This window comes from Eptesicus fuscus, chromosome 1, assembly GCF_027574615.1.
Source record: "Eptesicus fuscus isolate TK198812 chromosome 1, DD_ASM_mEF_20220401, whole genome shotgun sequence".
Lineage (NCBI taxonomy): Eukaryota > Metazoa > Chordata > Mammalia > Chiroptera > Vespertilionidae > Eptesicus > Eptesicus fuscus.
Genome location: NC_072473.1, coordinates 108,864,909 through 108,888,596, shown reverse-complemented (window position 1 = coordinate 108,888,596; position 23,688 = coordinate 108,864,909). Strand labels below are relative to the sequence as shown.

Below are 23,688 nucleotides of genomic sequence, written 5' to 3'. Positions count from 1 at the left end.
ATTATACATTTATGTTATTTAAACTATAAATATCGTGAAATAATGCTTTTTCCTCAAAGTGACACACTACCCGAGTTATGCTAGGTTTTTTGCCGAAGTTTGAAACACCAAGCTCAAAAGGTTGCCCATCACTGTCATAGACAGACAATAGTATGGTGATTACCAGAGGGAAGGGGGTGGGGGGAGGTAGAAGAGGGTAAGTGGGGGATAAATGATGGTGGAAGGAGATTCATGAATTAATAAAGGCAATTAGATATTCAAATTTAATCAGTTAAATATTGTTCAACAACATATACATATATAACACACATATACATAGATATACACATGTATATCATGCCCTTTGCTACTCACAAGGATCCTATTAATAACCTCATTTTACTGAGAGAAAATACAAACTTAGAGTCTGATTTGCACAAGGTCACAGAGCAATTAAGTGTTCCCCTTCGATTTGTATGTACCCTGATCTGGTTGACCCTAGGGCTTTAGGTCTCAACTCTGAAAACCAGCCAAAGATTTTTGTGAGAATTGGGCAATTCAGGAAAATGGAGTCCACAATGCAGTTCAAGGTGTTGGGAAGAGGACGCCGGGCAAGTGTAACCACGTGGTGACTGACCGTGTAGAGCTGGAACGGGTCTTCTTAGGGCCACTAGGAAGAAATGCGGGCGGCGGTTGGTTTGGAAATGTGGGAGCCATCTAAACGGGAGACTGGGGGAAAGAGGGTTAAAAGTTGCACGGGCAGAAAACCGTCTCCACTTCTTCCGCAGGAAAATTCCCAGGGCCACTACGTGAACGTGGAACCCGGCAGACAGAGGCGCGCAGGGAGCGCGGGCCAGGCGTGCGGGCTTAATTCAGGGGCGGGGGCGGAGCGCAGGGGGCGGGCTCAGGGGCGGAACTTGCTTCCCAGCGCAGAGCTGTGGGACAACGGTTGACAAGAGCATTGGGCAAACCTCTCCGCTTCCTGCAGGCGCCGCCTCTTTCTCGCCTCCGCCCCCTCTTCGGCGCTGCGCCGGCTTCTTCCTCTTCAGGCTGCCCTCCGCCGGTGCGTTTGCCGGCTCCGTTATGGCGACTCGCAGCCCCAGCGTTGTGGTGAGCAGCTTGGCCTGTCCTGCCCGGGCCAGCGGGGGCCAGCCCATGAGGCACGGGGCCTGCAGTGCGGGCGTGGGTAGGGTGGCCCAGAGTGACTCGGGGAAGCCCGGGAGCGGGGTGGGTGGGGGGCGGCCTTGGCTTTCTGGGTTCAGCTTTACGTCACACCAGGGCAGCGGGGAACCGAATGGGGAGGCCGGTGTGGGTGCCTCCTCTGAAGAGTCCTGGGAAAGCGTGTGGAAGAGTGTATGTATATGTGTTGTGTGTGTGTGTGTGGGGGGGGGCAGGGGGGATGGCGTGTTGGCGGACTTGTGCCATTTGCGAGCGTGCTGAGGGAGAGGGGCCGTGGGCCAACTCAAGAATGATCTGGTGGGGTGAGGGAGAGGCCCTTTTCTGTACATTTGGGGGATGGAAATGATGGCTTCCGGGTACCTCTTTGGAGGGCCCAGACAGGAAACCACCACATGGGAAGACACGTGGGTACTGATGTTTTCATCTAGTTCAGCAAATATTTGTGCCTCCCTGATCCCGACCGGACTCTTGGTAGCGGTAACCATGTTTACATTTTTACTCACAAAGGAAATAATGAAGATATTAGGTGATTTTGCTTGCGTAGAGGTGGCAGACCTGGAATTCAGATATGCTTGAAACTGTATCCCATGCTCTTTGAGGCTGCAGGGGACAAAAAAAAAAATGTCAATCTGATCCTTCAGGTTCATTCATTCCTTAAGCAGCCTCTCACATCGTCTCCAACCTCATTGGTTCCTTTTTCTTATTTCTAGAACAAACCAAGCTGCTCCCCTTCCCACCTCACCTTTCTGATCATGCTTGCTAAAATAGCCAACCCCTCCCGACACTTAGCCTGCATCATTATCAATTTTATTGTTCAAGCAGTTTCCTGATTACCTGTTGATTGTCTCCTAATAAAACATAAACTTTATAAGAGAAGGAATCACCACTGTAACCCCACCTTTATAGTACAGCGTTTGACATGTAAGACATTCTCAGTAATGGTTTGTTGAACGAATACTTCAATAATGTTTAAAAATTTTTATTGATTTTTATAGAGAGAGAAGGAGAGGGGGAGAGCAAAATACCTATCAGCTGTCTCCTGCATTCTCCCCAACCAGGAATTGAATGGAAACCTAGGCTTATGCCCTGACTGGGAATCCAACCAGTGACCTTTTGGTGCCTAGGCCGTGGCCCAACCAACTGAGCCACACCCACCAGGGCAATAAATAAAATAATTAACCATTTGAGCCCTAAAAAAGAAAGGATTCTATTTCTTACTAGGCATTGTGACTTCAGGTAAAGAGCAGTGTTGTTTTTTTTAATCCTCACTTGAGGACATGTTTATTTATTTTTAGAGAGAGAAGTGGGGGGACACAAAGAGAGTGAGAGTGTTAAGAGAGAATTATCAATCGGTTGCTTCCATACGAATCTGGACTAGGGGTTGAACCCGAAACCTAGGTATGTGCCCTGACTGGGAATAAACCTGAAACCTTTTGGTGCATGGTGGTAGGATGCTCCAACTAATTGAACCACCTGGCCAGCCAAGGCAAGAGCAGTGTTCTTAATGGAATCTGGCCTAGAATTCAGTTGTGTGTCCTTGGGCAATTTATTTCACTTTTTTGGCTTCAGTGTTATAGGGGAGGAAAAATAATTTCCCTTCTACCTGCTAAATTCTACTGGCTGAACTAATAATCAAATTAGCATGAGACAGATTAACCAGAGAAAATGGCCAAATTTATTATGTATGTACTTACAGGGTTCCATAGTAATTGAGGCCGATATGTGATCTTGAGCTAAGGAGAAGAGGGAGTTGTGGTTTGGGACTTCAAAGTAGGACGGCAATTTTCAGGGAGATGGAAAAGTAAATGTTTGGTAAATAAACATTTGCTGGGCCATTAACACAGAATCCTGTCTATTACACTTAATTCATATTAAACTGTAGCTATCTATGATGATTGCTCCCCTCTATCTAAATTCTTTTAGGTAGTTCCAGGGAAGGTCAAAGGTTTTTTTCCTGAGTCTTTTGTTTCTTGAATATAATGAGTTTAAAGTAATATCCCCTAAAAGTCTTATTTTGGGGTGGCAAATTCTGTTTCACCTTGGTGTTCTTAGGTATAAATGAAATGTTAGCTACCTCGTGGTATTATTGAAAGAATTATAAGATGATTTATGGGAATCAATCTTTGTGTGGGCCCTGACTGGTAATAGTAATAATAGTTACCATTGTGTTTACCTACATAGGCCTACCCTCAAAACAACCCTATAACAGTAATATGATTATTATCATTTTACAGAGGAGGAATCTTTAAAGCTTCAGAGAGGTTAAGTAATTTAACCTCAACATAACATACCCACATCACACAGTTATTAAGAGGAGCTCAGATTTAAACCTAAGTCTCTTTAGAAGCCCATGCACTTAAATGTTATACTAGTAGTAGGTACTCAAAAAATGGTGGGGGTTATTTTTATTCAGTTGCTGAAGAAGTTAGATGCTTTTACTTTTGGGTATGATGCCTGCCCCAGCATAGGGTGAATTATTATGGATAGAACTGGCTGGTGCTAATTTTGTTTGTCTTTTTGGTTTGCAAATTCCTGTTCCTTTATTTCCTTCCCAGAAATTGTCTGCACGTTAGCAATAGTGCTTGCTATGTAATGGTTACAGTTTGATATTTAGAAAATAATTTATGAGGCTCAAGAGAGGTTGAGTATCCTGCCCAAGATCACTCAGCAATGCTAGGATATGAATCTAAGTTATCTGGCCCCGGAGTCTGCTCTTAACATCTCTACTTTTAAGTTAGTAGTGACAGTTGTGGCTAATTATTTATAACTAGAGGCCCAATGCACGAAATTTATGCAAGGGGCTTGGCCTTCGCAGCCGAGGCAGCTTGCCTTGGCCCTTGCAGCCCCGACTATGTCAGGAAGGTCTTCCGGAAGGATGTCTGGTCTAATTAGCATATTATGCTTTTATTATTATAGATTATTTAGTCAGGCATTGAGGTAAATATTTTGCAGACATTATTGAATGTAACTGTCCCAAAGTTACATAATAGGTACTTTATGAGGTAGATAAACACTAGTATGACCTTGGAGGCACAAATTGGTGAAGTAACATATCCAACATCACTTTGATGAAATTGTCCCCCAGATATGCTTAATATAACCCATGCTGCTTGTAACTATCATTAAACTGCCAGGATAAGTTTGGATATAGTTGAACTAAGGGCAAACTTCTGGAGTTTTGCAAATTAATGTGCAACATCAAATATGCATTATGTGGATATTATACCTTCTAAATTTCAGGATGGTAATGCTAGAAATGTAATTCTGTACTAACCAGATTTAAATCTTATCCTACCAATAATTTTCACAGAATTGATAAAATAGTGCATTTTTGATCCACAATCCTATCTTTTTTTAGAGAGAGAGAGAGACATTGATTGGCTACCTCCTGTATGCACCCCAACTGGGGATTGAACCTGTAACCCAGGTATGTGCCCTGACCGGGAACTGAACCTGCTATTTTTTTTGGTGTACATGATGATGCTCCAACCAGCTAAGCCACCTGGCCAGGGCTACCCTATTTTATTTATAACAGGGTTTAGACTGACAATAGTCTAGACCAGTGGTTCTCAACCTTTCTAATGCCGCGACCCTTTAATACAGTTCCTCATGTTATGGTGACCCCCAACCATAAAATTATTTTCGTTGCTACTTCATAACTGTAATTTTGCTACTGTTATGAATTGTAATATAAATATCTATGTTTTCCGATGGTCTTAGGTGACCCTGCTAGCGATTCTCAACCTGTTATGAAGTAGCAACGAAAATAATTTTATGGTTGGGGGTCACCACAACATGAGGAACTGTATTAAAGGATCGCGGCATTAGAAAGGTTGAGAATCACTGGTCTAGACCAAAATTACTCTTTGTGACCACCAAAAAATGGAGCAGATCACTTGGAGGGTTTTATTCTGCAAATTGAGTAATATAGCACACTAGTGGCCTGGTGCACGAAATTCATGCACATTAAAAGGGGATTAATTAGAGGAAATATTTTCATATTTCTATTTGCCCTTTCTCTATAATAGAAGTGTCAGAGATTAAAGAAAATTAGTAAAATGTATATGAAAATCTTCCTCCTGTCAGTCTGGGGCACGCCACGGGACCCAGAGTCAAGCCCCTGCCCACCTGCAGCGCCTCAAAATCATGTGAGACCCAGACCCAGCCGGCCCCACCCCCATTGGGCGAGATCCAGACCCAGCCGGCCCCACCCCTGTCAAGCCCCGCTAGGCGCAGCCTCAGGTCCACTGGCCCGGTGCCAGGTGGGGGGTGCAGCCTCAGGTCCCCCATCAAGCCCCGCTGGGCAGGGGGCACGTCCTCAGGTCCCCTGGCCCAGTGCCAGGGCGGGGGGTGCAGCCTGAGGTTCCTGGCCCGGCGCTGGGGCGGGGGGCACGGCCTGAGATCCCCTGTCAAGCCCTGCTGGGCGGGGGCATGACCTGAGGTCCCCTGGCCCGGGGCAAGGGGAGAAGCCTGAGGTTCCCCTAGCCCAGCACTGGGGCGGGGGGCACCCCTTGAGGTCCCCTGTCAAGCCCTGCCGGGTGGGGGTGCAGCCTGAGGTCCCCTGTCAAGCCCCGCCAGGCGGGGGCGTGGCCTCACGTACTCTGGCGCCGGGGCTGGGGCGCGGCCTGAGTTCTCCCGTCAAGTCCCGCCAGGCAGGGGGCATGGCCTGAGGTCCCCTGGCCTGGCGCTGGGGTGGGAGGCACGGCCTGAGGTCCCCTGGCCCAGCACCGGGGCAGGGGGTGCACCTTGAGGTCCCCTGTCAAGCCCCGCTGGGCAGGGGGTGTGGCCTGAGGTCCCCTGTCAAGCCCCATGAGGGCGGGGGGACACTGTCTCAGGTCCCTGCTGATTGCTCTTTAAGGCTCGTTACGGGCCTCCGCTGTGGGTGCAGCCATCTTGTGTTACAGGAACCCCTGCCTCTGCTGTGGGCGCCACCATCTTTGTGGCGGAGTGATGGTCAATTTGCATATTCCCTCTTTATTATATAGGGTAGGATAGTTATAGATCCGTTTTGTTTTCCATTGTTTGTATTTGTGTACTGCTATTGCAGGAAGTCCTTTGTAAGGAGGTGGGGAAAAAGTCAAAAGGACCAATCACATTAGCAGAGAAGAGGGGCCTTGTAATTTTCTGTAGTTCATTAGGCAGTAACTGGGCCATGCCATTTTCCCCTGTGTGAAGAGATGCTAAAGATGAACTATATATTCTTCCTTTCTGTAATTTTATATTGTGTGGATTCAGTAAATTTATATGTTCTGAAATTATCAACCACCATTATTAATATCAGTCAATATTTTCTTGCCAGTGGTGACCAAATTGCTAGCATTTAGAATAATTTGCAACTAATAAGAATTCAGACAGATAATTCAAATTGCTATGGAATTACTATCTTCCACATTGTGCTTCTGATAATTGATAGGTATATACTTTTTGTCCAGAATGAATATACTTATTATTCCACAGTGCACACTAATAAAAGGAAAGACCATAGTGTTGCATAAATTTATGTCTTTGCACATATAGTAGTTATGAACCCACTTATCTAGAAGCAGGTAATTTATCCCTGGATTGAATAGGTAAGAATGCTGATTTTAATTTTATAATGCTTACATTGTTATAAAAATTTTAATTCTTTAACCATTAGAAGGGAGGGCAAGCAAGTTATATGTGTAATTTATTTGTAAGATTCATAAAATTGGAAAATGAATACACTACTAGCTTAAATTACTTTCACATTTAGGAATATGTGTATCAGTAATTCATAATTTTGGTTTTATGATACCCTGATTATTGCATATTATCTTAAGGGGATGACATATCTGCTTTAGTGTGTTTTGAGAATTTTAAAGCATCTGAATATAAAAGGTAAAAATATAAAAATATGCCACCTAGCAATTTCTGCCCATTCTAGCTCATTTTAAGACTCACTTCTTCACTTCCATTCAGTCTTATTTGGATCCATAAATATTGTCTTTTTTTTTTTTTACCACAAAGAGACTTAAGCAATCCTAGTCACAGATGATAAATTGATGTTGCAAGTGTTATCTTAGCTCGAGTTAAATTCCTTGCTTACTATAATTTTATATAATATATCTTTGTAATTAGAATTTTTATGTATATTTTTCAATCTTTCATATTAATAAAAGTACCTGTCTGGATTTTATCATTAACAAGTGTATTACAGGTAGGTTAGAATTTGAGAGCTGTGTTCTAAAGCTCTGAAGAGATGCATTCAGGTTTCTGAAATATCTGGGTAAATGTTAAGTAGCTCAGAGTTATTAACCTATCCTTTGACTTCCAGTTCAGCCAGAAATGGCAATAATGGGAAAGGTGGATCTGGAAAGAAATCGCATTTTCATTTGTCACCACTTGTGGTACCTCCAGAGCTCTCTTCCCAAATATTTTAGGGTTGGGTCCTCCCCAGAGCCATCCAGAACCTTTTGTGATTTCTAGCCATTTTATGTTAAGTTTTTGTTAGGCAATAAATATTTCTTCCCACCCCACCCCCAAAATGTCTTGAAGCCCTAACATCCCCAACATGATGGTATTTGGAGATGGGCCTTTGGTAGAAAATTAGGATTAGAAAAGGTCATGAGGTTGGGTCCCTTTTTATTTTTATTGATTTCAGAGAGGAAGGGAGAGGGAGAGATAGAAACATCAATGATGAGAGAGAATCATTGATCAGCTGCCTCCGGCACACCCCCCTACTGGGGATCGAGCCCTCAACCCAGGCATGTGCCTTTGACTGCAATCAACCCGGGACCTTTCAGTCCGAAGGCCGACGCTTTATCCACTGAGCCAAACCAGCTAGGGCAAAGGTCCCTTGTCTTTTAAGAAAAAGGGAGCTCCCTCCCCCAACCCCATCCTCCAGTCTGCATTTATAGGAGAAGGTAGCCCCCAATGTGAAAGATATCCACTTACAATTAAGAAAAGAGGCTTCAGCCCTAGCTGATTTGGCTCAGTGGATAGAGTGCCAGCCTGCGGACTGAAGGGTCCCGGGTTCGATTCCGGTCAAGGGCACATGCCTGGTTGCGGGCTCAATCCCCAGTAGGGAGTATGCAGGAGGCAGCCAATTATGATTCTATTCTCTCTCATCATTGATGTTTCTATCTCCCCTTCTCCCTTCCTCTCTGAAATCAATAAAAATAAAAAAATAAATATGTGTAAAAAAATGTGTGTGTGTGTATATATATATATATATATATTATATATATATTTTAATTTCTTTATTGATTAAGGTATCACATATTTGTCCTCATCCCCCCATTCCCAGCCCACCCCCCTCCCCACACATGCCCCCACCCCCCTGTTGTCCTTAACCGCTGGTTAAGCTCATATGCTTGCACACAAGTCCTTTGGTTGATCTCTCCCCTTTACCCCCACCCTCCCCTACCCTCCCTCTGAGGCCCGACAGTCTGATCCATGCCTCCTTGTTTCTGGGTCTGTTCTTGTTCATCAGTCTATGTTGTTCATTATTTCCCCTAGAAAAATATATTTAAAAAAAAGAAAAGAAGAGGGTTCAGAATGAAACCTACTTTGTTGGCACCTTGATCTTGGACTTTCCAGCCTCCAAAGCTGTGAGAAATAAATTACTATTGTGTAAGCCACCCAGTCTATGATATTTTGTTATGGAATCCTAAGCAGACTAATACTATTCTTTTAGAACGTATCAGTAATAACCACATGCTTAGATATGTAACACCAAGTCACAAACAATAAAACAGATGTGACTTACATTCATACAGAATGTGGATACTACTATTACCTAGGTGACTTAGAAGGCTGTGCTAATTCAGTGTCAGAGATATGCCAGTCTACTCAATTTACAACCTAGGCAACAGAATATAATAACTTTGAGCTTGATATTTCTTTTGGAAGGAGTCACTGGTGTTGGGCGACCTTGGGTTCCAGGTTTATCTTTAGTGTACATATAACTTTTGACAATCAAAAGTTTGCAGGCTTGTCAAATGAGATTTGGGTACAACTTATAAGCTTTATTGTGCCATATAGTTAGTCCCATGTATGTATGTATGTATGTATACCTTTTCTACTACATTGCAAGCTTTTTTTGAGTACTACAAATTAATAATCTTTGTATCCCTCTACAGATATTGCACAGTGCCTTAATCAAGGTGGATACTGAATGCATTTTAATGTAATTGAGTATATTGAAATCCCTTCCTATCAAAGCAGCCACTGTACTGTTAACTAATCCATATTAGATAAGATTAATTAATATCAGATATTAACCAATATCAGATGGGACAAATAGCTTATAAGATTAAAGGCCACTAAGTATATTTCTAGCTCTTGTAGAGATTGAGGTTATGGGCCTATTTAATCTGAAGCTTCGGTGTTTGGGATGATTAAAACAAATTCCTGTTTATTGGATTGTATTTTATGTTATTTCTTCTCTTTGGTCTAGGTGCAGGTGAGGCTTCTGAGTGAGTTTGAGTGTCCCCTTAAACTCCCACAGTACTTAGCAGTTTAACACTCTGTCTTATGATTATTCATGTACATGTCATGTCTTACTACACTGTACGCTTTTTGAGGGTAGCTTTGTCAATGTTTACCTAATTCTCTCTAATATGTAAAACATAGTAGGTACTCAGATATTTGAGTATTAGTAATAATACAGGTCTGAGTAAGGACCTCACCATTTAAAATTAATATTCTACGTAATATTTGATCATTAACTGTGAATTTATTTATTTTATTTTTTGTTAATCCTTACCCGAGGATATTTTTTTCCATTGATTTTTAGGGAGAGTGGAAGAGAGAGGGAAAGACAGAAAGTGTGAAATGGCGCTTTTGTCATCATTTAAATAAGTTGTTATTTAACTTTATATTTGAAACATGTACAAGTTAACAATATTATAGTGAACCATCATGTACCCACTGCCCAGTTCGGACAATTATATATCCATGGACAATCACACGTTTCTTAAATTAGAACCCCCATAAACATACTCTATTAATAGTGAATTGTAACCAAGTTGTTAATTCATGCCTAAAGTACTTCAAGTTATGCAAGTTTTTTAAATTCTTGTTTTTGCCTTTTAGGAAGAATTATATTAACATGTTTTTTATGCTTGATGTAGTAAATCGGCCCTTTGACAGTAAATGTGATATACAGGGTGTCCCAAAAAATGTATATACACACTTTGAGTAATTATAGAGTCAGTGTTTATTAAAATACATTTCATTTTCATTAGCAGCTATCAGCTGTTAAAGTGTATATACATTTGGGGGGGGGGGTCACCCTGTATAAATCTAATAATATTGATTGAAAATAAGAAATTTTTGAATTGGAAATTAATTTGGTATGTTGACAGAGATAGAATTCCTATTTTGGGGTATATCCCTCCTTCTCTGTCTGTAATAGACCAATAGCTGGGATGAACTCTGGGCAGAATTCACATTGACTTTGATTGAGATAACTAAGACTCTGAAAGTTCTTAAGCTGTTTGCAAAACCTGTAGTCAGACACAGCCATTTTCATAGAAGCAGTAGTCTTTACAAGTGTTGCATAATTCAGGTCCTGGGTGGGTCCTGGTTTATGCTTGTGTCAGAAGCAGTAAGTAACTGGGAGCAAGGGGTAAGCTTCAGGGAAGCCATTTTGGCACTCTGAATCTTGATTTTAAAGCACTATGAAATGGTGCATTTTCATTTATGTCAGGTAGTAGCAGATATATATGATGAACCTGAAATGAATGTTTATTCTTTCATCTATAGGATCTAACAAGTTCTTTCTTCTTTTCCCAAAACTTGAACTAAATTTCACTTTATAAAATTTATAAAAGTAGTACTTGTTATAAAGTACTCTTGAAATACTCCTGTAGGTGACAGAAATGTCCCATTTCCATTATTTGTGTAGTGAATGTTTTGAAATAAACATGATATATTAGAACTTCCTCTATGAGGATCTGGCAAAATCTTCCTTCCCCCAATGGATTTTTTTTCTGCTTATGAAAATAATACATGTTTGTTTAAAAACAAATCAATATTGACTTCCAACTGCCCTCAGACCAGCTGCTGAGCCAGTGTCTGTGCACTACTTGCTGTTGTCAGACCATACCCATGGGCATGAGCTGGTTTACCTACCTGAATCACAGCCAGCCTCCTGGCCATGTGTGCAGACTGAAGTGGTGTGTAGGTACTACCAGCCTGACATCATTATACCTACAATTCCACCAGAATCTGGAGAACTCAAAACAGAACTTTTGAGACTGAAAGTGAGAAAACATGAACCTCAAATTTAAGTTAAAAAAAATCAATATTAAAGTGTACAAAGTGGCAAGTACCCACTTGTTGTATTTGACCATTGTTTGATATATTCCTCCATACCCACTCACCTATCCTTCCCCCATCTTTCCCTCCCTCTTCCTCTTCCTTTTATATTTTGTATTAGTTTCTTGTTTGTAGATTTTTATTTTAATATATCTTTTAAATTTTCCCCATACTTTTTATATATATGTATAAAAACACATTGCCAAAAATGATTTATAAGAAAGACTATTGTATTTTTTAAAAAGCAATATATATATTCACTGAAGAAAATTTGGAATATATGATGTAAGGAACTAAGTGAAATCTCTGTAACTCCCCTCCCCAAGATAATAGTTTTCATGGTTTTGTTATTTTCTGTGTGTATAGATGCATATATAATATTTATAAAATTGATCATTGTACATTTTACCACTGTAGGTTCGACATCATTAGTGTTATTATTAAATATTTTGTATGCCAGAGGCTGGGCATACCTAAACAACCAATATATAGTCCTAGTCAAACCATCTTGGAGTTTCTACTATGAAGGCACCTCATGAGTGGGTTATAACAATTTCAGACTTCTAGGAGTTTGGGTTTTTAAGAAATCACTTAACTTCTTATTTTTATTTTTGTATTTATTAAATTGATTGGGTGACATTGGTCAACATGAACATACAGGTTTCGGGTGTGGGTTTATATGTTACAAGATCTTATATTGCACCATGTGCGATCAACATGAACATACAGGTTTCAAGTGTGGGTTTATGTTACAAGATCTGTATATTGCACCATGTGCCCACCACCCTAAGTCAAATAAAATCACTTAAATTTTTTTTCCTGCCCTAGCCAGTTTGGCTCAGTGGATAGAGCGTCGGCCTGCAGACTGAAGGGACCCGGGTTCGTTTCTGGGTTCAATTCTCATCAAGGGCATGTACCTCGGTTTCAGGCTCCGCCCCTGCCCAGGGCCTGGTCGGGGCACGTGCAGGAAGCAACCAATTGATGTGTTTCTCTCACATTGGTATTTCTCTCTGTCTTTCCCTCTCTCTTCTACTCTCTCTAAAAAATCAATGGAAAAATATCCTCGGATGAGGATTAAAAAATAATAATAATAAATAAATAAATAAATAATTTTTTCCCCTACTGTGAGATGAGAAGAGGGTATTTGAATTTGGGGTGGGAAATAGCACTTGTTCTTTGTTCAGGGATATTTTAATTTGATAGACTATAGTGTATTTTTTAAAACTAAATTTTCAAACATATTAAAAAATGGAAAGAGTAAGTCCCCATATACTCATGACTCATATTTAAAATATTATCAAGATTTGCCACATTTGTCTTAGCTATTTAAAGTTTTTTTCTCTTTAAAGAGCTAAAGGAAATTTCATATCATGTCATTTTACTTTTACAATCTTAACTATTCATCTTTAATACATGTGGTTGAGCCCTAGCTGGTTTGGCTCAGTGGATAGAGCGTCGGCCTGTGGACTGAAGGGTGCCAGGTTCGATTCCAGTCAAGGGCACATGCCCGGGTTGTGGGCTTGACCCCCAGTAGGGAGCATGTAGGAGGAAGCCGATCAATGATGTTTCTATCTCTCCCTCTCCTTTCCTCTCTGAAATCCATAAAAATAAAAATAAAAACATTTTTAAAAATAAAACATATGGTTGATGGTTGATTTCTGATATAAGTATAATTCATTATCCTACTAGAAACTTACTGAAAGTTCTTGATATCTGGTACCTAAATTTCTCTGATAGGCTAAGGTTTTTAACATCTAAATCTAATTAAATGTTTGTATCTTGTAATGCTCTTATCGAAACAGCCGTATTTCTTTTTCAGATTAGTGATGATGAACCAGGTTATGACCTAGATTTATTTTGTATACCTAATCATTATGTGGAGGATTTGGAAAAGGTGTTTATTCCTCATGGACTAATTATGGACAGGTTAGTAACAGTAAGATCTTAAATTGAAGTTTGTGTTTTATATTAATTTCAGGTGTCAGCAGCTGTTTTAAGTAGTTGATATTTGACCATAAACTGGACCAGCTTGTAAAAAAATAGATTTAAAAAATGTTTAAAAGCCTTCTTTACAAAAAAGGCAGGGAGGGTTTACTAATAACATAGCATAAATTATGGTATACTAGGAATTTGTAGGGAGTAGAATAAAGTAAACATTGAAAGGAGATTGGAAGAATGAACTTTAGTCACAGCCTTTGATTTCTCAACCCTGAACAGGGTAATGGACTGGGACTGAATCACATGAAGGCAAGGTCAGATTTTGATCATTATGCACATCTAGCTTGAAATTTTCCCCTTAAATAAATTGCAGTGAGAAACTTTGATGTTTAAATGCTTGCCTTGTGTGTCAGGTTATTTTGGTTTTTATTTCAAATTATAATATCGATATATGTGTACTGTGAAATTTTAACTGTAGAGGCTTTAAATAAGAGTAGAGTTCTCTCCTTTCAGCCTTCAGTGCATATCTCCTCCCTACATATGGGCTAGTCATATATAATATATGTAAATGTACACATATATTTTAACACATGGGTGTGTACTATCATATAGGTCAAAAATTTATTGGACACTTCATATTAATATATCCAGAGCTATCCTATATATTTTAAACATTTCATAGCATTCCATTTTCTAGCTGTACCATAATTAATTTACTAGCCCCCTATTGATGGACATGCAAGATTTGTCCATTGTCTTGCTATTATAGATCATACTAGAAGGAGACATCCTTTTATAGATGTTTGGGTGCTTGCTCAACTTGATCCACGAAATTTTGGGTTAAGTGGGAGGTGTTTATTGAATGTTTTGATACTGCCAAATTATCCTTCAGAAAGTTATGTTAGTTTATACTCCCAATGATATATGCAAATACTGTGTTTCTCACAATTTCTTCTTATATTGTCAGGTAAATTTCATTTAATCAGAATTTGTCAATCTGATAAGTGAAAATGGTATCTTATTTTAAATTGCATTAAAATTTATTATAAATGTTATAGTGAACCAGGCTTTTGAGGGTTTTTGAAATTTTCTCTTTGCTTTATGAAACAAGGATATACTTTATGGGGGCAAAGGATGTATTTTGTGGGAGTTAGTGGTTAAGAGATGTTTGTTATAAAGTTTAAGTGTATTTCTATTACAATATAAATTACTTTCTATTAAGTTCCTAATTTTACTTCTGTAGGACCGAGCGGCTTGCTCGAGATGTGATGAAGGAGATGGGAGGCCATCACATTGTAGCCCTCTGTGTGCTCAAGGGAGGCTATAAATTCTTTGCTGACCTGCTGGATTACATCAAAGCACTGAACAGAAATAGTGATAGATCCATTCCTATGACTGTAGATTTTATCAGACTGAAGAGCTACTGTGTAAGTATATTTAATATATATGTTTATTCAATAAAATTTTTAAAATAAAACATGGCAACTATAGGTTTTCTGTATGTTTTTGAAGCTTTGCAAACTATATTTACATGTTCGTTTCAGTTGGTTATAGTGAGATTTTCTGATATATTCACCAGTACTTTATATCCAAGTAAATTTTGTCTTTTTTTGGGTTAATCCTCACCCGAGGATATTTTTCCATTGATTTTTTAGGGAGAGTGGAAGAGAGAGGGCAAGATAGAGAAACATTAATGTGAGAGAAACACATCGATTGGTTGCCTCCTGCACATACCCTGACCAGGGCCTGGGCCGGGGAGGAGCCTGCAACCAAGGTACGTGCCCTTGACTGGAATCGAACCCGGTACCCTTTGGTACGCAGCCCGATGTTCTATCCACTTATCCACCGAGCCAAACCGGCTAGGGCAATATTGTCTTTTTTTTTTTTTTTTTTCAAATTAGTCACCTTAGAGGTTATATACTTATTTTTAAAGGTGTTTTATTATTTTTTGAGGTTTTTTTTTTTTTGTAGTTTTAATTTTAATTTTTTAAAATATATTTTTATTTATTTCAGAGAAGAAGGGAGAGGGAGATAGATAGAAACATCAATGATGAGAGAAAATCATTGATTGGCTGCCTCCTGCACGCCCCCCACTGGGAACCACGCCTGCAACCAGGGCTTGTACCCTGACCTGGAATCAGCCATGATCTCCTGGTTCATAGGTTGATGCTCAACCACAGAGCCACACTAGCCAGGCTGTTTTTTTGGAGTTTTTAAGAAACCTTTTAAGAATGGATGGTGGGACTTGGGTGATACTCTTTTGACTATATTTACTGGTGGCAGATATCTTCTCTGGAGCTAGATTGGTTTGCGGGGAAATCGAAAGGCATTTGGAGCGAAGTCTGATAATAAAGTGGGTCCAGAATTATTTCCTAGCCCTAGCCAGTTTTGCTCAGTGGATAGATTGTCGGACTGCAGACTGAAGGGTCCCAGGTTCAATTCTGGTCAAGGGAACATGCCCAGCTTGTGGGATCGATCCCCAGTGTAGGATGTGCAGGGGCAGCTGATCAGTAGTTCTCCCCCATCATTGATGTTTCTATCTCTCCCTCTCCCTTCATCTCTGAAATCAATAAAATATATTTAAAAAAGAATTATTTCCTAGAAAGCACATATAGAGTGAGAACATTGGCACATTGAAAATACCACTTTTGATTCACAGTCACTGTACAGTGTTACACGATCTCAAATGCTTCAGAATATTGACACTGGATGAACCAAAATCAGTGTGATCTTTTTGTTGTTGTTAATCCTCACCCAATGATATTTTTCCACTGATTTTTAGAGAGAGGGAAGGGAGAGATGGAGAGAAACATCGACGTGAGAGAGACACATCAATTGGTTGCCTCCTGCACGCACCCTGACCAGGGCCGGGGAACCTGCAACCAAGGTACATGCCCTTGACCAGAATCAAACCTGGAACCCTTCAGTTCTCGAGCTGATGCTCTATCCACTGAGCCAAACTGGCTAGGGCTCAGTGTGATCTTTACACATGAATTTCACCCATAATTTCTTTGATGATGTGAATGTTTGATTTCATTAAGAATAAGACCACTTATCTACATTTAACTTTCAACTTTCATTCTCTTTGTTAATCATCCATTTGACTCAAGTCTTTGACCTTTTTCACATTTTTATCAGTCTAATAGGTGATTAGATAACCACTTAAATATTATAGACATTTCCCTATTCCACCAAAGCCCTTTATGCTCATACATCATGACATTACTTTGTATTTATAAGCTCCTTTTAACTTGTCAGTCTTGTTTGAATTAAAGACTTGTTTAAATATAAAATTTGGATTTTTACTTAACAGAAGTTATTTATTTATTTATTTTGCTGGTTTACACTCAAATTTAATGTTAGGCAGTATAGCTGCCAACAGTATAGCTGCCCAGTTTTTATTTTATTTTTAAATGATAACCTTTTTATGTTTTTATTTTGTTAAGCCTCACCTGAGGATATTTTCCATTGATGTTTAGAGAGAGTGGAAGGAAGGGGGAGAGACAGAGAGAGGGAAACATGGATGTGTGAAAGACACATCTTTTTTTTAAATATTTTTATTGATTTCAGAGAGGAAGGGGAGAGAGAGAGAGAGAGAGAGATGGAAATATTAGTGATGAGAGAGAATCATTGATCAATTGCCTCCCGACATCCCCCATTGGGGATCGAGCCCACAACCCAGGCATGTGCCCTTGACTGGAATCGAACCCGGTATCTTCCAGTCCTCAGGCCGACGCTCTATCCACTGAGCCAAACTAGCCAGGGCTGTATTTTATTTTTTGAAAGCTGCCCAGTTTCTAATATATTGTTGCTTAGAGTCAAAACATGTACTTAGTATAGTCCGTGGTATGATTTCTCTTTGATCTTCTTAAGCACCCTACCCACCCACCCACACAAACACACACATAAAAATTAATCTTGTTACTTTATGACTGATACTTCATTCCTCTGGGAATTTGGGCAGAATGTTCTTTCTTTGAAAAGAAAACTCATAAAAACAAGTGAGGGGACTTTAATATTTCTTTTAAAAAGTATTTTATAGCTGTGAGAGCAATTTGAAGCAAAGGAACACTTTGACATTTTAATTTAATTTTCTACTTTTAGTTTTTTTCTTATTCATTTTAGATCTTAGAGGATTATTAAGCTGATAAAAATATGAAAATTTAAACACAAGCAAAGTGAATTTTAAGATTAATTTTCACTTAGAGGAAAATAATATCCATTCTGTTTTATGTGAAATTCTGTGTAGGTTTACTGCTAAGCAATAGAAATTAAGAATACCATCCATATACTTTAATTTTTCAGTTTTTCATGGAAAATATTCACATGTCCATATAAAATATAGGCAACTTACCTCAGAGGGAAGGTAGGGGATGGTGGGGATAAGGGAGAAAGATCAACCAAAGGACTTGTGTGCTTGCATATGAGCCTAACCAGTGATCACGGACAACAGGGGGGTGGGGGCATGTGTGTGGAGGGGTTTGGGATGGGAATGGAGGGGTGTTGAGGACAAATATGTGATACCTTAATCAATAAAGTAATTTTAAAAAGTGCTGCAATGAAAAAAATATATATAGGCAACTTAATTTGATTAAGTTGTAAAATGGAAATTTAAAATTGTTTGCAGTATCAGGAACATTGATTTATGTTAATATAATTTTAAATGCTATCTTGACCAGTTTGAAATAGTGAATTAAACATTGATCTGTACTAATCCTAAAGGAATGCTCAATGAACTATTATATATTCCTAGAATATATAAAGAGCCATAACAATGTCAACACGCCCCATCTGGTTTTTCTCCAAAATAAAAATTATATTTTTTTCTGATTATAAAACATGTTTAATATAAAAACATAGAACCACAAAAATTATAAAGGAATTGTCATCTTAAATTTCACTACCATTTTTATTTCTAATATTTTAAAGAATTTTTTCTTTGAATATACACACATGTATATTATAGTTTACCTACTGTTTATCAAAGAAGCTAGGCAGGATTTTCTTTGCTTAGTGCCTAGATGGGAAATTGATTGGGGATTCCAAATACCATATTTCATTAATTCTAAATTAAATCAGTTTAAGACCACTATTTTTTGTGCTTCTAAGGAAAAAGACACTGTCAATTATGGTAGTAAGTTGTGATCAGTTCTAATATGTTGATTTCTGAGTTATAAAAATGTAAATGTGCATCTTAGAACAATGAAATGTTAGTGCAATATATTCAATGCCCTTTTCTATTCCTAAACGCTGTGATTTTCAGAAAAATTAAACAGTTGATAAGTATGCAAACATACTTTCTCTGTTGTGAGTTCAATTTTGTAGTGTTTTTTTTTTTTTAACTAAAATAGTTGAATAAAAAATAATGAAGCCTCAGTAGGAAAAGTTGTCAGAAAAGTACATTTTTATGGGAATATTTTTGTGTGGGCCTTAAGCAAAGAGAAAATTAGCCTGATTTTTAAGGTATGAATTACTATCTTCATGTACATGTAAGAATAATGAGGTGTGAAGGGATTAAGTTACTTGCCCAAGATCATACAGGTCTTTGATTTGAACCCAAGCCTTTAACTGTGCAAAACTCAGTCTTATTTGGTAAACTTTTAACTGACTTGATTCCTCTAATATGGGCTTCCTTTTATTTCTTCATTCTCTGATCGTCATTAGTTTTGCATGCAAACAAAATCCATTTTGCCAATTATGGAATTTTCCCCTCAGTTGCATTCAAGGTTTATAAAGCTATAACTTTCAGTCTTTTTAAAAATATTTTCATTGATTTTAGAGAGAAAGGGAGAGGGAGAGAGAGTTAGAAACATCAATGATGAGAGAGAATCATTGACCGGCTGCCTCCTGCATGTCCCACACGGGGGTCGAGCCCACAACCTGGGCGTGTGCCCCTGACCAGGAATTGAACCTGGGACCCTTCAGTTCATATGCTGACACTCTATCCACTGAGCCAAACCAGCCAGGCCTATAACTTTCAGTCTTGATCTCAGAAGTTGCTTGATTAGTCTTTCTGTTTAATATATTAAAGATGCAAATTAGTTTATAGTAATTTATAAGAAGGTGCTATTTGAGTGAGCTTGTTTAAGAAAATGCAGAAAAATTGCAGCAGTTTCTTAAAGTATCTCTTAGAAGAGGTCAGTAACTTTCAGTCTGACCTTTTTCTCTGTCTTTAGTCAATTTTTTTGAAGTATGCTCCCCCCAAACAGTTGAATTTAAATATAAGTATATCTCTTTGAATTGGACACTAAAGATAATATAAAGCTTATCTTCTATAAATATGTCTATTTATATGTATATAAAGCTAGTAAAGTGATTTATGCCTTTCTCTTTTTGAATTGAGACCATAGACATGGATGGGGGAAAGAATTCGTTTAGTTTAAATTGGCAGGAATGGGCATATATACTATCCGTGGTGTAAGGAAACTTTTAACAGAACTAGGGTCAAAAGTACACTTTCTAGCCCCTTCCTGTGGATTTTCACTTTGATGTAGTCCTTGTCAGGCAACTAAGGTTTTGTATAAGCACCCTGATTCTTAGAATAGAAAGGCAGTGTTTCATCCTTGAGGCCACAGATTTTGTAAAAAAATTGAGGTAATAGATTAATTCACTTAGCAAACTCATTGATCATCTGTTGTCTTCAAGGTACTATCTTAGGTTATGATAAGTGGTTCTATTGAACATGCTTATTTTATCAGATCCTAGTTCTAAATCAGACATTGAATGAAAAGCATAAAGATAAGATGCAATAATTTCTGAAGGTTTGAAAACGGTGTACTTGAAAATACCAGGTATTAAGTACTATTCAAACTTTTCTAGTGTTAAATTATGCTAAATGGTATCTTTTACTTGATTAGAGCAGTGCTGACCAATAGAACTTTCTGTGATGACAGAAATGGTCTATATCTACTAGTGTGCTGTCTAATACAGAGCCACTAGCCATATGTGGCTCTTGAGCACTTGAAATATGTCTTGTGCAATAGAGGAACTGAATTTTTAATTTTATTTAATTTTAAGTAATTGCCCCATGTGCTTAGTAGCTACTGTATTGAATAGTGCAGGATTAGATTATCTATAAGGGTCCTGCTACATCAGCATAGTTTTAAACTTAAAATAGCTTTTTGAAAGGAATGTGTTCTTTTAAAATAACTCATGAAGCCCTAGCTGGTTTGCCTCATTGGATAGAGCATTGATCCAAGGACTGAAGGGTCCTGGATTCAATTCCTGGTCAAGGGTACATACGTAAGTTGCAGGCTTCATCCCTGGCCCTGGTCAGGGCACGTGCAGGAGGCAAGCAATCGATGTGTCTCTCTCACATCGATGCTTCTCTCTTTTTCTGTCTCTCCCCCTCCCTTCCACTCTTTCTAGAAAATCAATAGGAAAATATCCTCAGGTGAGGATTAACAACAGAACAAAACAAAATTAAAACAACTCATAAAATACCGGTAAATAGATTATTATCTGAGCATATACCCTTCCAGACTTAATTTTTTCTGCATATCATTTTAGAAAATTGGATATCTGCCATTTTTTATCTGAGGTAGAGTCTATCTCAAAAAGTGTATAATTCTAATATTCTCACTTTTGTTGATGTTTGATAAGGGTAAAGGAAAGCAGTTAAAGGACAAAGGGTGGTTGAGATTATGATGTGAAGAGAAAACATGATTGAGTGTGGTGGACCTGAGGCGCAACTGGATGCAGAGGGAAGGACTTTTCCTCAGTAACTTTATTCTAGAGTCCTGAAAGAATGATCTGAAGTTCACTGGAAAAAGCAAGCTCTGCGTAGTACTAAGCCACTAAATGCTAAGCCCAGACTTTCTACTTAATACTCTTAGTCTTGCCCTCTGGGACCCTGGCCTTGGTGATTGGCCTCTCTGCATCTTCTCCTTATGGTCGAAATCTGTTTGTTCCAGCAATTCTTTTGCCAGCCCATCCATTACGTATTTTTACACAGCTTTCTCTCTTTTCCTATACCAAGCTGCAGGTCTTTAGAGATTTTTCAAAATTCCTAGTGATAGACAAATAGAAATAAACACAGTTCCTTTCTGTTTCCCTTCTCATTTTTATACCTGGACTCAAGAAAGGTGGACAAAATGGAGGCACAGGTGCTAAGGGTATATATTTGTTGACCCAAATTGCTTCTCTGGGAATTTTATGTAGTTGACAGTGACACTCTGAGTTTAGGACAAATTGAGCTCTCTGGCTGCTAGGAATGAGGAGGTGGAATGATAGAGAAGGAAAAGCAACTCAGGGCAGGGGAAGGGGTCTTTCCCCTCTACTGTGCCAGTCTTATTATCTCAAGATGAGGCACATAAGGATCACTCAGTAATGTAATGAAGCAGGTATACAGTGGGAAGCTTGTTTCAGACAGGAAGGAAGCGAGGTAAATTCTCCTGGTGGGGTAATTGATCCATGGATGTCATTTATATGTAATTTGGGCACTTATTACCTGCACATTGGACTGACAAATTTTTTCTTTTTTAAAATACATTTTTATGGATTTAAGAGAGGGAGAGAGAAATAGAAATGTCAATGATGAGACACAATCATCCATCAGCTGCCTCCTACACACCCCCTTCTAGGGATCGAGCCTGCAACCCCGGGCATGTACCCTTGATCGGAATTGAACCCGGGACCCTTCAGTCCACAGGCCAACGCTCTATCCACTGAGCCAAACCAGCTAGGGCTTTACACATTTTTTCTTAAATGAATCTTCTTTATTAGCCTCTGTTTAAAGGATGGCTATATTTCAATGAAAAAAACTTCAGAAGAGACTTGATTTAAGCTAAAAACCTTAGGGCAAACAGGAATATGGAGATTTGGATGCTAATGGAGCAGCAGTGTCTTGAATGCTTAGAGTTCTCTTACCTCTTACCGGATTACCATAGCCTTTACAGCACAGAGTTGTTTTTTCTGTCTCCCTGCTTTTTAGTTCTCAGATCTTCTTTTCTCTGGAAAAGAGGGTCAATTGAAGTTGGACTGTAATACCCAATTTCTACAGAAGATGTCACTGTTTAACTTGATTTACAATGTAAATCATTTAGTATGAGTCACATTGAAAGATTCAGGTTTTGTTATTTTTTTGCTATCAATCAGTTCTCTGTATTTGAAATTCTGGGTTTTAAGTTAGTTAGCATAAAGTGTGTGCATAACTTCCTTAAGATGAGAGAAGTAATAGGCAAGATTTTTTTATATCAGAAGTCAAACATCTCTCTAGTTTGCAACACTGAACAGTATTGGGCACACTGGTGTTTTTAAAAAATAACACTCAATAAAAAATGGACATGTGAAGCATATAATAAAAATAGAAGTAAATAAAAGTAAAAAGTTTTGTTATCCCCATTATCCCCATTTGGATATAATTGCTGTTATAAACTTAAAAAATGCTAAACAAAAGTAGTTTTATAGGTAGTACTTTGCTCTACTACTTGGTGTTTTTAATTATCATTGTTCCATGTCAGTTTGGATAGATTATCAGATTCTTTTCAGTAGGTTCATGTTATTACTTGTGTGGATGGACTTAAATAATTCCCTGTTAATAGACATGTTGGTTTTCTCCAGTATTTCTTTTTTATAAACAGTTGATAACAGTGAACATCCTTGTATGTACCTTTGCATACTTGTGTTTTTGTAGCATTGATTTCTGGAAGTGGGATTGCTGGGGCAAAATGGCATGCATATTTACAATTTTAATAGGTGTTGCTATAGAATTTGCAACATTATAAATTGGTGCTTTCACCAACAAGAGTGCTTTTTTTCTCTCTCACTTTTGCCAACATATATTATCAGGTTTGAGTTTTGCCAGTGTGAATGGCTGAACATTAGAATCCCATTATTTTAGTATTTGTTTCTCAGGTAGATATCATTTTATATGTTATGCCTTCTCTTCTGTGAATTGTGTATTTGTATTTATTCTCCATTTCCCCATTCAGTTCAGAATATTTGTTACAGATCTTTTCTTTCAGATTGGGTTCATGTCATACCTAGGTTTTTACCTTTTCTTAAGAATGTGAAAATAGCCGAAACCGGTTTGGCTCAGTGGATAGAGCGTCGGCCTGCGGACTCAAGGGTCCCAGGTTCGATTCCGGTCAAGGGCATGTACCTTGGTTGCGGGCACATCCCCAGTAGGGGGTGTGCAAGAGGCAGCTGATCGATGTTTCTCTCTCATCGATGTTTCTAACTCTCTATCCCTCTCTCTTCCTCTCTGTAAAAAATCAATAAAATATATTAAAAAAAAAAAAGAATGTGAAAATACTCTGTTTTCTTCCGTTCTGCTTATGGCTTTATTTTTTACATTTAGATTTTAAT

The 23,688-nt window shown here is 38.6% G+C and overlaps 1 protein-coding gene across 2 annotated transcripts in view; it reads left to right on the top strand.

Moving 5' to 3' along the window:
- The first annotated feature begins 930 nt into the window (after positions 1-930).
- The window catches only part of HPRT1 (hypoxanthine phosphoribosyltransferase 1), a 35,090-nt gene continuing 12,332 nt past the window's right edge, over positions 931-23,688 (top strand). For both annotated transcript variants that reach the window (XM_054717759.1, XM_008156946.3), the window contains exons 1-3: positions 931-1,089; positions 13,262-13,368; positions 14,624-14,807. In XM_054717759.1, coding sequence (XP_054573734.1) covers positions 1,063-1,089; positions 13,262-13,368; positions 14,624-14,807 — 318 coding nt within the window. In that variant the 5' untranslated portion in view covers positions 931-1,062. The remainder of the gene's footprint in view (positions 1,090-13,261; positions 13,369-14,623; positions 14,808-23,688) is intronic.